This window comes from Pongo abelii, chromosome 16, assembly GCF_028885655.2.
Source record: "Pongo abelii isolate AG06213 chromosome 16, NHGRI_mPonAbe1-v2.0_pri, whole genome shotgun sequence".
In the NCBI taxonomy this organism is placed as follows: domain Eukaryota; kingdom Metazoa; phylum Chordata; class Mammalia; order Primates; family Hominidae; genus Pongo; species Pongo abelii.
In genome coordinates this window covers 69,471,582-69,485,027 of record NC_072001.2, presented here as the reverse complement: position 1 = coordinate 69,485,027, position 13,446 = coordinate 69,471,582, and the positions used below count along the sequence as shown (strand labels likewise).

The window sequence follows — 13,446 nt, the reverse complement described above, 5'->3', positions numbered from 1 at the left end:
ATTCTAAAAATCATATGGATAGTTACATAAAATGTATTAATGTCTTTTACATTTATTTTTATTTTTTAGGGATAGGATGTCCCTATGTTGCTCAGGCTGGCCTTGACCTCCTGGGCTCAAGTAATCCTCCTGCCTCAGACTCTGAAGTACCTGCAATACTACAGTAACATACCATTAAATATTGTTTTTTACTCCTCCTTACAACCCTGTGAGGAAACTGGGTTAGGTGGGGTGACTCATGTCTATAATCCCAGGACTTTGGGAGGCCTAGTTAGGAAGATCACCTGAGATCAGAAGTTCATGGTTACACTGAGCTATGATTGTGTCACTGCACTCCAACTCAGGTGATCAAAAATAAAAAAAGGAAACTGAATTAGAGTTAAAAGTCACCAACCAGTAAATGATGGAACTGAGATTTAAACCTTCAAGAGTATCAGTATCTGCTCTCTTCTTTTTTGGCAGGCTGGGGGCGGCGTGGGGAAGGTGTATAACTTTTTTTAACTTCTCAGAGTGCTTTTACATTTACTTTATTAGTCAAAAAGTATAGTATATAAACTTACCTGGATAATTAAAAGAATGCCTCTTGTCTCAACAATTCAGACTACTGAAACGGACATTTCTCATTCAAATTCATGTTACTTTTAGGCCTGGTGAGGTGACTCACTCCTGTAATCCCAGCACTTTGGTAGGCTGAGGTGGATGGATCACTTGAGGTCAGTTTGAGACCAGCCTGACCAACATGGTGAAACCCCATCTCTACTAAATACAAAAAACACAAAAATTAGCCGGGAATGGTGGTGCATGCCTGTAATCCCAGCTATTTGAGTGGCTGAGGCAGAGAATCTCTTGAACCCAGGAGATCGAGGCTGCAGTGAGCCAAGATTGCACCACTGCACTCCACCCCGGGTGATAGAACAAGAATCTGTCTCAAAAACAAAAAAACCTAAATTTATGTTAATTTTATTAATTGCTTAATATTAATATATATTATCTCACAAGTATAGAAATAAAATCATAAAATAAAGGAAATGTGACACATAGATACATGTGCACACATAATTTTAGACAGACTTGGTAATTTACTTTCTATCTGTGTGTGTGTGTGTGTGTGTGTGTGTGTGTGTATGTGTGTTTTGAGACAGGGTCTCACGCTGTTACCCAGGCTGGAGTGCAGTGGCATGATCACGGCTCACTGCAGCCTCGACATCCGGGACTCAGTGTTTTTTAAACTGTTTTTTTTTTTTTTTTTTGAGACAGAGTCTAGTTATATCACCCAGGCTGGAGTGCAGTGGTGTGATCTTGCTCACTGCAATCTCTGCCTCCTGGGTTCAAGCGATTCTCTCGCCTCAACCTCCTGAGTAGCTAGGATTACAGGCAGGCACCCACCACACCTGGCTAATTATTGTATTTTTATTGAGACGGGGTTTCACCATGTTGGCCAGGCTGGTCTCGACCTCTTGACCTCAGGTGATCCACCCACCTCGGCCTCCCAAAGTGCTGGGATTACAGGCGTGAGCCACCGCACCCGTCTTCACTTTTTAAATTTTTAATAAAATGTTTCAAGCTACAGAAAAGTAGCTGGGTGCGGTGGCTCACGCCTGTAATCCCAGCACTTTGGGAGGCTGAGGAGGGGAGGATTGCTGGACCAGCCTGGGCAACATGGCGAAACTCCCATCTCTACAAAAAATTTAAAAAATTAGCTGGGTGTGGTGGTGCGAGCCTGTAGTGCCAGTTACCTGGGAGGCTGGGGAGGGAGGATCACCTGATTCTAGCTGTGATCACACCACTGCATTCCAGCCTCAGCAACAAAGTGAGACTGTCTCAAAGAAGAAAAAAAAGACAGAGAGAAAGAAAGAAAAGTGGAGAGAATAATGCTGCCAGTATTCCCTAATTATCTTCTAGGTTTGGCAAATCTTAATGATGCTATATTTGCTTCAGATAACATTTTTAAATTTAGTTTTTTGAACAGTTAATACATTTGTATGTTCAAAAAAAATTATAGTTAAGTTCCCATCCCACTCTATCCCATATGCCACTTTCATTGCATAGGTTCTAGTTATATATTTTTCCGAGGTTGTGTATGTATGTTTGTGTGTATACAAATAAATACAAATATATTTGGACTTACTATTTTAAAATGAAAAGTTAACTTTTTAAAAAATGTTTTTTCTTTTTAATAGAGACAGGGTCTCAGTATGTTGCCCACGCTGGTTTTGAATTCCTGGGCTCAAACAATCCTCCTGCCTCAGCCTCTCAAAGTGCTAAGATTACAGGCATGAGCCACCAAGTCTGACTAAATAACATTTTTTTTTTGAGACACAGTCTTGCTCTGTCGCCCAGGCTAGAGTGCAGTGGCATGATCTCAGCTCACTGCAACCTCTGCCTCCCAGGTTCAAGCGATACTCCTGCCTCAGCCTCCTAAGTAGCTGGAATTACAGGCGCGCGCCATCACGCCCGGCTAATTTTTGTATTTTTAGTAGAGATGGGGTTTCACCATGTTGGCTAGGCTGGTCTCGAATTCCTGACCTCGTGATCTGCCCGCCTCGGCCTCCCAAAGTGCTGGGATTACAGGCGTGAGCCACCGCACCCAGCCCCAAGTAACATATTTTTGACATATTTTTTTCTTTACATTCACACTCTCTCGCTTTTTTTTTTTTTTTTTTGCGACAAGGTCTCACTGTCACCCAGGTTGGGTCTCCAGCTGGATCACCAGCAGTGCGATCCTAGTCACTGCAGCATTGAACTTCTGGGCCCAAGCGATTCGCCTGCCTGGGCCTCCCAAAGTGCTGGGATTACAGGCGTGAGCCACACCGCACCCGGCCAGTGTCTACGTTCAACCCTATTTTTCCTCTCTTTACCACCTCTTTTCTCAGCTTATTATTCAATAAACAATTCATAAAACTCTGAGTTCGAGGCATTCTGCTATGAACTCTGAAGAAGCGGTAATTTCTTATTCACTATTGCTTGCCTCTGTCCCTTTTCCTCCTCCCACAACTCAGTTTTCCAAAAACCGAGACCTATTTCCAAGGTTTAAAGTGCCGGGCACGGTGGCTCACGCCTGTAATCCCAGCACTTTGGGAAGCTGAGGTGGGAAGATCGCTTGAGCTAAGGAGTTCGAGACCAGCCTGGGCAGCTAATCCCCGTCTTTGCAAAACAAACAAACAAACAAACCCATTAAAACAAACTAGCTGGGTGTGGTGGTGTTAGTCGGGGAAGGGAGGCTGAGGTGGGAGGATCGTTTCAGCCCGGGAGGTAGAGACTGTAGTCAGCCGAGATCGAATCACTGCTTTCCAGCCTGAGTGATAGAGCGAGACTTAGTCTCAAGAAAAAAAAAAAGAAAAAGCCCAGAAGAACAAGTATTAACTTTATGCAAATAAGGAGGCTTAAGTCAGTTCCTCTGAAGAATTCAGTAGGGCGGAAATTGTGGGACCGGAGGCGGGACCGGCGTGGTGGGCGGAACCTGAGAGGCGGGTTTTGCAGGCTCCGCCCAGCCCCCGCGCGGATTTGGCGCCAAACGCTGCGTGCCCTTCTCGCCCCGGGAGTTCCTGAGTATCGCGAGAAGCGCGCTTAGTCTGCACGCTAAGGTCCACGCTGTGGCCGGTGTTTTCTGCGTGAGGTGAGAGCTGGCTGGCGGGCCAATGAGGTTCTTGCGGGGAGAGGGGAGTCACAGGGACTAGCCAGGGAGCCAGATGGAAGAGCCAGGGAGCCAGACAGACTAGCGGGAAAGCCTGATTGTCGCAGGAAGGGGGTCAGGAGGCTGGGGGTTCGACCTGACCCGGCATGGAGAGGCGGGGAGGCGGGCGCGTGTCCCGGTTGCTTAGATTTTGGGATGCCTCTTACTCTGCCAAGCCGCTTAGCAGGAGGGAACGTGTTCATGATCATCTTTACCCCGGGCTTCTGTCCGGGGCGTGTCAATGTAGAAATCCCCCAGCGAATGTTGGATGAATGAATGAAGTTGAAGAGAGGATACACGGGGAACGAGGGTGAGGGGGACGGCTGGAGAAGAGGTATGGGAGGTTCGATGTTTCAGGGATGGCACCCAAGGGGGACATCGAGCCAGCACGGTAGCACTTCCTTTGCGATGAGGGGCGTCTCTTTGGACTTCTTGGAAAAGGAGGTGGGCATTGGAAACCAGGGTCTGGGAACAAACCGTGGTTTGGACATAACATTTGTTACCTTCACTCTTCTGGGAGTTTGAGAAGTAGAGGAGGAAGTTCAGACAATTTCATAAATGTCTAAAAAGAGACAGTTATGCGACCATTGACGAGGAGTAAAAGTCGTCTATTGAGCATCTTATTCACTACAAATAGAAGAAATATCAGTTTCCTCACAAGCCCCACCCCATGCTTGGCCAGTTCCTGAGTACACTTAATATATTTTAGGTACTGTCACATCAAACTCAAAGCTCGCTGTCAGCCTCAAAGGTCTGAACCCTAGTATAGATTCTTGTAGCTTACTTGAAGTTACAGTGGGTCATGATCAGGAATTGATGCTTTGTTTTTTGTTTTTTGTTTTTGAAACGGAGTCTCGCTCTTTTGCCCAGGCTGGAGTGCAGTGGCGGGGTCTCGGCTCACTGCAAGCTCCGCTTCCTGGGTTCAAATGATTCTCCTGCCTCAGACTCCCGAGTAGCTGGGACTACAGGCGTGTACCACCACGCCCGGCTAATTTTTTGTATTTTTAGTAGAGACAGGGTTTCACCGTGTAGCCAGCCAAGATGGTCTCGATCTCCTGACCTCATGATCCACCCACCTCGGCCTCCCAAAGTGCTGGGATTACAGGCGTGAGCCACCGCGCCCAGCCCAGATTTTTTTTTTTAAGCAGCTCTAATTGAAGTGGGGGTGAAGTACCTATATCCTGCGTATTTCATACCCTATTGGATCACAGTTTGAAACCCTCTGAAAAGTCAAATTCATCTTTTTATGGTAGGGGAAACTCAATAGTTGAGGTAAAAGGATTTGTTCAAAATGATATAGTTATTTAGTGTTAGGGTCTACGTTGGAACTTAGATTTCTAGGCTAGTCTTTTTTTTCATAATTAGTATCTTCCCTACTTTTCATGATGTGTGAGTTTGAAATGTGGTCTAACTGATTGAAACACATGAAATGGCTGCAGGTAGAACTTGTCTATATAGTGGAGACTATTTGGATGAATACAAATAACTTTAATTTTTTCCCCTAGAGGAAAAGATGCTAGGACCACAGGAGAATGGTATGATTGACCTACCAGATTATGAGCATGTAGAAGATGAAACTTTTCCTCCTTTCCCACCTCCAGCCTCTCCAGAGAGACAAGATGGTGAACAAACTGAGCCGGATGAAGGTATGTATAGAGGGTTTTAAAAAGGAGGCTGTGAGGCCAGGCACGGTGGCTCATGCCTGTAATTCCAGCACTTTGGGATGCTGAGGCGGGCGGATCACAAGGTCAGGAATTAGAGACCAGCCTGGCCAACATGGTGAAACCCCGTCTCTACTAAAAATACAAAAATTAGCCGGGGTGTGGTGGCTGTGGTAAAAGGTATTTGAGGAGAAAAAATAAAAAAAAAGGAGGCTGGGCACAGTGGGTCCTGCCTGTAATCCCAGCACTTTGGGTGGCCGAGGCAGGAGGATCGCTTGAGCCCAGGAGTTCAAGACCAGCCTGGGCAACGTAGCGAGACCTTGTCTCTACTAAAGATTTAAAAATTAGCCGGGTGTGGTAGGCAGCACCTGTTCTTCCAGCTACTCAGGATGCTGAGGCAGGAGACTCGCTTGAGCCTAGGAGTTTGAGGCTGCAGTGAGCCAAGATCGCACCACTGCACTCCAGCGTGGGCAACAGAGTGAGACCCTGTTTCAAAAAAAGGTGTCCCATGTTTAGTTATCAGCTTGGAAATGAAACATAATAAATAATATAAATTATATAAGTACAGTAATACTGAATCGTGGTTTGTTTCACCAGAGTCAGGAAATGGAGCACCTGTTCCTGTACCTCCAAAGAGAACAGTTAAAAGAAATATACCCAAGCTGGATGCTCAGAGGTACATTTACTATATTCTTATACATTTATACTTGTTATTTTTAATATCCATTGTTTTTCTTCTAATGTTATAAACTTTTGGTTGGTATGATGTGGAGCTCTTATATTTCTAAAAACTTTTTTTTAGTTCAGCAGAACATATTTTTTCTTATGGTCTTGCTTTGGACCAAACTCTAGAAAACTTGAAATTAGGCTGGGCGTGGTGGCTCATGCCTGTAATCCCAGCTCTTTGGGAGGCCGACGTGGGCGGATCACAAGGTCAGGAGATTGAGACCATCCTGGCTAATACGGTGAAACCCCATCTGTACTAAAAATACAAAAAATTAGCTGGGCATGTTGGCGGGTGCCTGTAGTCTCAGCTACTCGGGAGGCTGAGGCAGGCAAATGGCTTGAACCTGGGGGAGGCCGAGCTTGCAGTGACCCGAGATCGCGCCACCGCATCCCAGCCTGGGTGACAGACTGAGACTCCGTCTCAAAAAAAAAAAAAAAGAAAATAAAACTTGAAATTAAAAACATATTTTTATTCACAGATTAATTTCAGAGAGAGGACTTCCAGCCTTAAGGCATGTATTTGATAAGGCAAAATTCAAAGGTAAAGGTCATGAGGTAAGAACTGTCTGATTTTTATGTTAGACCTTTGTTTTATAAAATAGCAATAAAAATGTGGACCCATTATGATCTTGGAAATCTCAGAATGCTTTAAGATACTATCCTTAGTCGTCGTATCTCTTGAGAAACAGTTGTGATGTACTAGAAAGGGAACTGTTTGAAGAATTAGAAAGTATGTCTTGTGTAGTCTCATTTTTTGCTACTTAAACCTTGGCTATAGGAAAATCACACCTGTGTCTGTAAGTCTCAGTTTTTACTTTATAATTTACAGGAATAAAATTTACTTGGTCTACCTCAAAGTTTTAACTTTCATGAGGGCAAGGACTCTGCCTATATCAATCACTTATGTGTCCCCAAGATGTGGCACAGTGCCTGGTTCATATAAATGTCAGTAAAGTGTGGTTAAAAAATGAATACATTTAGTAACTGTCAATCACTTTACAAATGCACATTTTGAAATCTATTTTTGAATTATGTAGGAGTGTAGGTATAATTTTTTGCAGATGATAGTATACTTTTAGAGAGTTTTGTAGTTTTTCAAGTGTTTCTAATATATTCTTTTTTTTTTTTGAGACGGAGTCTTGCTCTCTCTGTCACCTAGGCTGGAGTGCAATGGCGCAATCTTGGCTCACTGCAAGCTCCGCCTCCCAGGTTCACGCCATTCTCCTGCCTTAGCCTCCCGAGTAGCTGGGACTACAGGGGCCCGCCACCAGGCCTGGCTAATTTTATTTGTAGTTTTAGTAGAGACGGGGTTTCACCGTGTTAGCCAGGATGGTCTTGATCTCCTGACCTCGTGATCCGCCCGCCTTGGCCTCCCAAAATGCTGGGATTACAGGCGTGAGCCACTGCCCGGCCTACTGTCTTTTAACTTCATTAAGTGTTTTTTTTTGTTTTTTTTTTTGAGATGAAGTTTTGCCCTTGTCACCCAGGCTGGAGTGCAGTGGCTCGATCTTGGCTCACTGCAACCTCCGCCACTTGGGTTCAAGCAATTCTACTGCTTCAGCCTCCCAAGTAGCTGGGATTGCAAGTGCCCGCCACCACGTCCAACTAATTTTTGTATTTTTAGTAGAGATGGGGTGTCACTATGTTGGCCAAGCTGGTCTGGAACTCCTGACTCAGGTCATCCACCCGCCTCGGCCTCCCACAGTGCTGGGATTACAGGCATGAGACACTGTGCCTGGCCAACTTTATTAAGTTTTTGTACTGGGATTTTTTTTCATCTAATTTTTATGAATCTGTATCCAGTTGGGGTGCTGTGGCTCATGCTGTAATCCCAGCACTTTGGGAGTCTGGGGTGGGCGGATCACTTGAGGCCAGGAGTTCAAGACCAGCCTGGCCAACATGGCAAAACCTCCTCTCTACTAAAAAATACAAAATTTAGGCCGGGTGTGGTGGCGCACGCCTCTAATCCCAGCTACTTGGGAGGCTGAGGCACGAGAATTGCTTAAACCCGGGAGGCTGAGATTGTAGTGAGCCAAGATTGTGCCCTTGCACTTCAGCCTGGGTAAGAAAGCGAGAATCTCTCTGAAAAACAACAACAACAACAACAACAACAAAAAACCTGTATCCAGTGCTTTTTTAGACTGCAGTCCTCTAAGTTCTTAATAATTTTCTCTCTTTTTTTTTGGATATAGGATCTCACTGTCACTCAGTCTGGAGTGCAGTGGTGTGAACTTGGCTCACTGCAACCTCTGCCCCCCAGACTCAGGCAGTCCTTTCACCTCAGCCACCTGAGTAGCTGGGTCCACAGGTGTACACCACCATGCCTGGCTATTGTTTTGTATTTTTAGTAGATATGGGGTCTCACCATGTTGCCCAGGCTGGTCTTAAACTCCTTAGCTCAAGTGATCCGTCCCCCTAGGCCTCCCATAGTGCTAGGATTACAGGTCTGAAACACTGTGTCTGGCTAATATTTTTCTTATTAAAGTTCCTTTTATAAGTTTTTCAACCTTATAAATATAAAATGACCCCAGTGATTTTGGCATAGCTTTTCAGTTCTGAAAGTTGCTGACGGGGTCAGCTGTGAGAATGAGACTCCTGTTTAGCATTTTTATTTTTATGTGCCAGGCTGAAGACTTGAAGATGCTAATCAGACACATGGAGCACTGGGCACATAGGCTATTCCCTAAACTGCAGTTTGAGGATTTTATTGACAGAGTTGAATACCTGGGAAGTAAAAAGGAAGTTCAGGTAAGTGTTGAGATGATTATAAATATAATTCACATGCTAAATGGTAGGATAGATTTAGTTGAGGCTAAATTGCTGTTTAAAGTGTTCATTTTGAAATTTCTTTTGGTAGAGAGGGAAAAGTAATAGCAAATTGTCTCCCCCCCAACATGATTGGTAAAGAGGTAAAAATAAATAATCTCTTTTCATTTTCAGACCTGTTTAAAACGAATTCGACTTGATCTCCCTATTTTACATGAAGATTTTGTTAGCAATAATGGTAAGAATATAGGTTTATCTACTTTATAACAATTTTGCTTTTAGAAATAGATCTAGGCAGGGTGTGGTGGCTCAAGCCTGTAATCCCAGCACTTTGCTTTTTTGTTTCATGTTTAGGGACAGAATCTTGCTCTGTCACCCAGTCTGGAGTGCAGTAGCACAATCATAGCTTACTGCAGCCTTCAACTCCTGGGCTTAAGGGATCCTCCCGCCTCAGCCTCCTGAGTAGCTGGGACTACAGGTGCATGCCATTGCGCCTGGCTAATTTTTAAATTTTTGTAGAGATGGGGATCTCCCTGCGTTGTCTTGGCTGGCCTCACACTCCTGGCCTCAAGCCATACTGTGCCTGGCCAACTTTTTTTTTTTTTTTTTTTTGAGCAGGAGTCTCACTCTGTAGCCCAGGCTGGAGTGCAGTGGCATGATCTCGGCTCACTACAACCTCCATCTCCTGGGTCCTGGTTCAAGCAATTCTCCTGCCTCAGCCTCCCGAGTAGCTGGGATCGCAGGGACGTGCCACCATGCCCAGTTAATTTTTTTTTTTTTTTTTTGTAGAGACAGGGTTTCACCATGTTGGCCAGGCTGTTTTTGAACTCCTGACCTTGTGATCCGCCCACCTTGGCCTCCCAAAGTGCTGGGATTATAGGCGTGAGCCACGGCGCCTGGCTTGTTATTTTTTTTTTTTAAAGATTAGTCAAGTGCAGTAGTGAAAAGGGAGGAAAGAGTAGAACAAGGAGTTTGATCTGTGACTGTGAATTGATAACTGATTACCTTTGGATCAACCCCAGTTCTTTGGGAGGCCATGGAGGGAGGATTACTTGAATCCTGGAGTTGGAGATCAGCCCGGGCAACCGAGTGAGACCCCATCTACAAAAATTTTTAAAAAGTTAATCAGGTGTGGTGGCGCATGCCTGTTGTAGCTACTCAGGGGGTTGAGGCGGGAGGATCACTTGAACCCAGGAGTTCAAGGCTGTAGTGAACCAGGATCACACCACTATACTCTGGGTAATAAATAGGGTGAGAGACCTTGTCTGAAAAAAAAAAAAAAAGAAAGAATAGAAGTAGTTAGAGGAGGCAGTATTATAGGACCAGATCCTTAGTCCATATTGTATATATGATTAAAGTATGGTAAAGTACAATAAATAGGTAAGTTAAAATGCCTTGGTAGTGGGCTGGGTGCGGTAGCTCATGCCTATAATCCCAGCACTTTGGGAGGCTGAGGTGGGCAGTTCACTTGAGGTCAGAAGTTTGGGACCAGCCTGACCAACATGGGGAAACCCCATCTGTACTGAAAATACAAAAATTAGCTGAATGGGGTGGTGCATGCCTGTAATCCCAGCTACTCAGGAGGCTGAGGCAGGAGAATTAACTTGAATCCAGGAGGTGGAGGTTGCAGTGAGCCGAGATTACGTCGCTGCAATCCAGCCTGGGTGACAGAGTGAGACTCTTGTCTCAAAAAAAAGCCTTGGTACATCTAGAATGTTCTATATCAAATTTGTTGTATAATATGAACTTTTGAGAACTCTGGTGACCCACTGATCCTATATAGCACTTGTTAATAAAAATATATATCAAGATAAAGTGTTCATATACATATACACCATTGGATAAAGTGGTACTGGGAAATTAGGCAAAATAATTTATGATGAAAGTTTGCATTTCACTTGGAGTACAGCTCTCTTTAGTGAGACCTTTGTGACTGTTCCTGGTATTGATTGCATTTGTTAGTTGTACAGTGCAACCATAGACAGTCACACACATTAAAACAGATGGTTCCTGCCGACAGGGTCTGTATAGTTATCAGATTTTCTGTGCGATGGCTCCATACATGTTTGTTTTTGTTTTTTAACTTTTAACAGATGTGGAAGAAAATACAGATTCCATGTAGAATTCCCTAAAGTTATTTATAAACTACTTTCAAACATGTAAAGGAATGTGATTTAAATAATCCATGATTTAAATTTCTTGGTAAAATATGGTATGTATGGATGGCATAGGATTGGGTATATGTAAGGGAATGAGTTATTACAGTTCTAAATTCCACAGCATATACTACTGGGTTACTTTTTGAGGTGTCCGGTATGTGATAAAGGTTCAAGGATAAAAAAATGACTAAGATCAGGCCCCTTTGTGGGCAAATACAGTAGTGAATGAATCAGACATACAACACTGCCGGTAGTGTGGTAGGTGTTGTAATTAGAGGTATGAGTAGGTCACAGGGTGGGATGCAAAGGAGGGCATAGTTACACGTGCCTGGGGGTAGAGGGAGAGCTTCACAAAGGAGGATTTGGAAGAATTTTGATTTGGGGGTGAGAGGAAGAAAAAAGAAATTAAAAAAAGTGTTTTGAATGAACAGTAGAGGTCAGGCAGAGGTGATTTTGAATGGGGGAGCCACCTATGCAGAAGTGTAAATTAACTTGGATTTCAGGCTCTATATTCTATGGCAGTAAAAAAAAAAAAAAGATAAATTAAGGCCAGGCGCAGTGGCTCACACTTGTAATCCCAGCACTTTGGGAGGCCAAGACGGGTGGATCACTTGAGGCCAGGAGTTCGAGATCAGCCTGGCCAACGTGGTGAAACCCCATCTCTACTAAAAATACAAAAAATTAGCCTGGCGTTGTGGCGCATGCCTGTAATCCCAGCTACTCGGGAGGCTAAGGCAGTAAAATTGCTTGAACCCAGAAGGCGGAGGTTGCAGTGATCCGAGATTGCACCATTGCACTCCAGCCTGGGCAAAAAGAGTGAAACTCTGTCTCAAAAAAAAAAAGGAGATAAATTAACATGGACCATTCAGAATTACAAGCATGCTGAAATACAGGGTACAAATAAGAGAACTGAATCTGAGATTTTTGTTTGTTGTGTCATATATTTCATTTGTATCTTAATAGTCTCCAAATTTTTTTGATCAGGCGCCACAAAAGTAAAAATGTTTTGACCATTTTATTTGTTGATTAAACACATTTGCTTCTACACTGATGTGATTTGTAATTTACTTTTTTTTTTGAGACGGAGTCTCATTCTGTTGCTTAGGCTGGAGTGCAGTGGTGCGATCTTGGCTCACTGCAACCTCCGCCTCAGTTCAAGTGATTCTCCTGCCTCAGCCTCCCAGTAGCTGGGATTACAGGTGCGTACCACCACACCTGGCTAATTTTTGTATTTTTAGTAGAGACAGGGTTTCATCACGTTGGCCAGGCTTGTCTCGAACTCCTGATCTCAGTTGATCCACCTGCCTTGGCCTCCCAAAGTGCTAGAGTTACAGGCGTGAGCCAGTGAGCCACTGCGCTCAGCCTACATTTAGTTTTTGTAGTAACAGGATCTCACTATGTTGCCCAAGCTGGTCTGTATCTCCTGGCCTCAAACAGTCTGCCTTGGCCTCCCAACATGCCAGGATTACAGGTGTGAGCCACTGTGCTTGGCCTCCAGCTGTTCCTTGGACATTTCAGGCACATTTTTACTCTTAGGCTTTTGTATTGTTGTACTCTGCCTGGAACACTCTTCCCTTGTACCCCTCAAGTCTGTATGACTGTCTTACACTCCTCAAACTGTGCTCAAATGACAACTTGGTGAAGCCTCCCCATTACACTGTTATAGTTGCATCCCCACTCCCATCATTTCTGACTCCCCTATGCTGTTTCCTTTTGCATTGCACTTGTTTCCCTTTAATTTTTATATAGTTTACTTATGTTTTAGTTTGTCTTTACTACAATGATGGCATCCTGTAACACATTGAATATTTCTAGTTTTAGCTTCTTTGCCATAATCACTTGCCAATGAATGTTGCAGTAAATGAATTTCATGTGTACTTCTAATTTTTTAAAATTTCATTTTTATTTACTTATTTCTTTTTGAGGCAGGGCCTCACTCTGTCACCCAGGGTGGAACACAGTGGCATGATCATAGCTCTGCAGCCTTGACCTCCAGGGCTTAAGCAATCCTCCCACCTCCACCTCAGTCTCCCGAGTAGTTTGGACTACAGGCATGCACCACCTGCCTGCCCAAGTTGTTTTTTTTTTTTTTTTTTTTTTTTTTTTGGTAGAGAAAGGGTCTTTGTGTTTCACAGGCTGGTCTGAAACTCCTGGGTCCATGTGATCCTCCCACCTTGGGTTCCCAAAGTGCTGGGATTATAGGAGTGAGCTGCTGCACCCAGCTTTAAATCTCATTTTAATCCTACTCAAAGGAACCAGCCGCTTTTTACAAAATATATTGTTTCTATAAATAGGTCATTTACTACTGAAGATACCTTTGTTTTCTTGGTTCATAAAAAGTAGGTTTTTTTTTTTTTTTACTTTTTTTTTTAATAGAGACGAGGTCTTGCTATGTTGGTCACATTGGTCTTGAACTCTTGTTCTCAAGCAATCCTTCTGCCTCAGTCTCCCAAAGGGCCAT

At 43.9% G+C, this 13,446-nt stretch overlaps 1 protein-coding gene and 1 non-coding gene across 13 annotated transcripts in view; both read left to right on the top strand.

Annotated features, from left to right (window-relative positions):
- The window catches only part of TIPIN (TIMELESS interacting protein), a 58,282-nt gene that overhangs the window by 30,497 nt on the left and 14,339 nt on the right, over positions 1-13,446 (top strand). For 9 of the 12 annotated variants that reach the window (XR_008514156.2, XR_010137168.1, XR_010137167.1 and 6 more), the window contains 5 exons: positions 5,179-5,319; positions 5,932-6,010; positions 6,540-6,615; positions 8,686-8,808; positions 9,001-9,064. Coding sequence is in view for 9 of the 12 variants with exons in the window: in XM_054532822.2 (XP_054388797.1) it covers positions 5,179-5,319; positions 5,932-6,010; positions 6,540-6,615; positions 8,686-8,808; positions 9,001-9,064 (483 nt within the window). In the remaining 3 variants the exon portion in view is untranslated. The other 3 variants (XM_024232644.3, XM_054532825.2, XM_024232645.3) reach the window with 3 other exon arrangements.
- LOC112129272 (small Cajal body-specific RNA 14) lies at positions 10,756-10,891 on the top strand. The gene has a single exon (XR_002911679.2). It is a non-coding gene; the product is annotated as a small Cajal body-specific RNA 14 (non-coding RNA).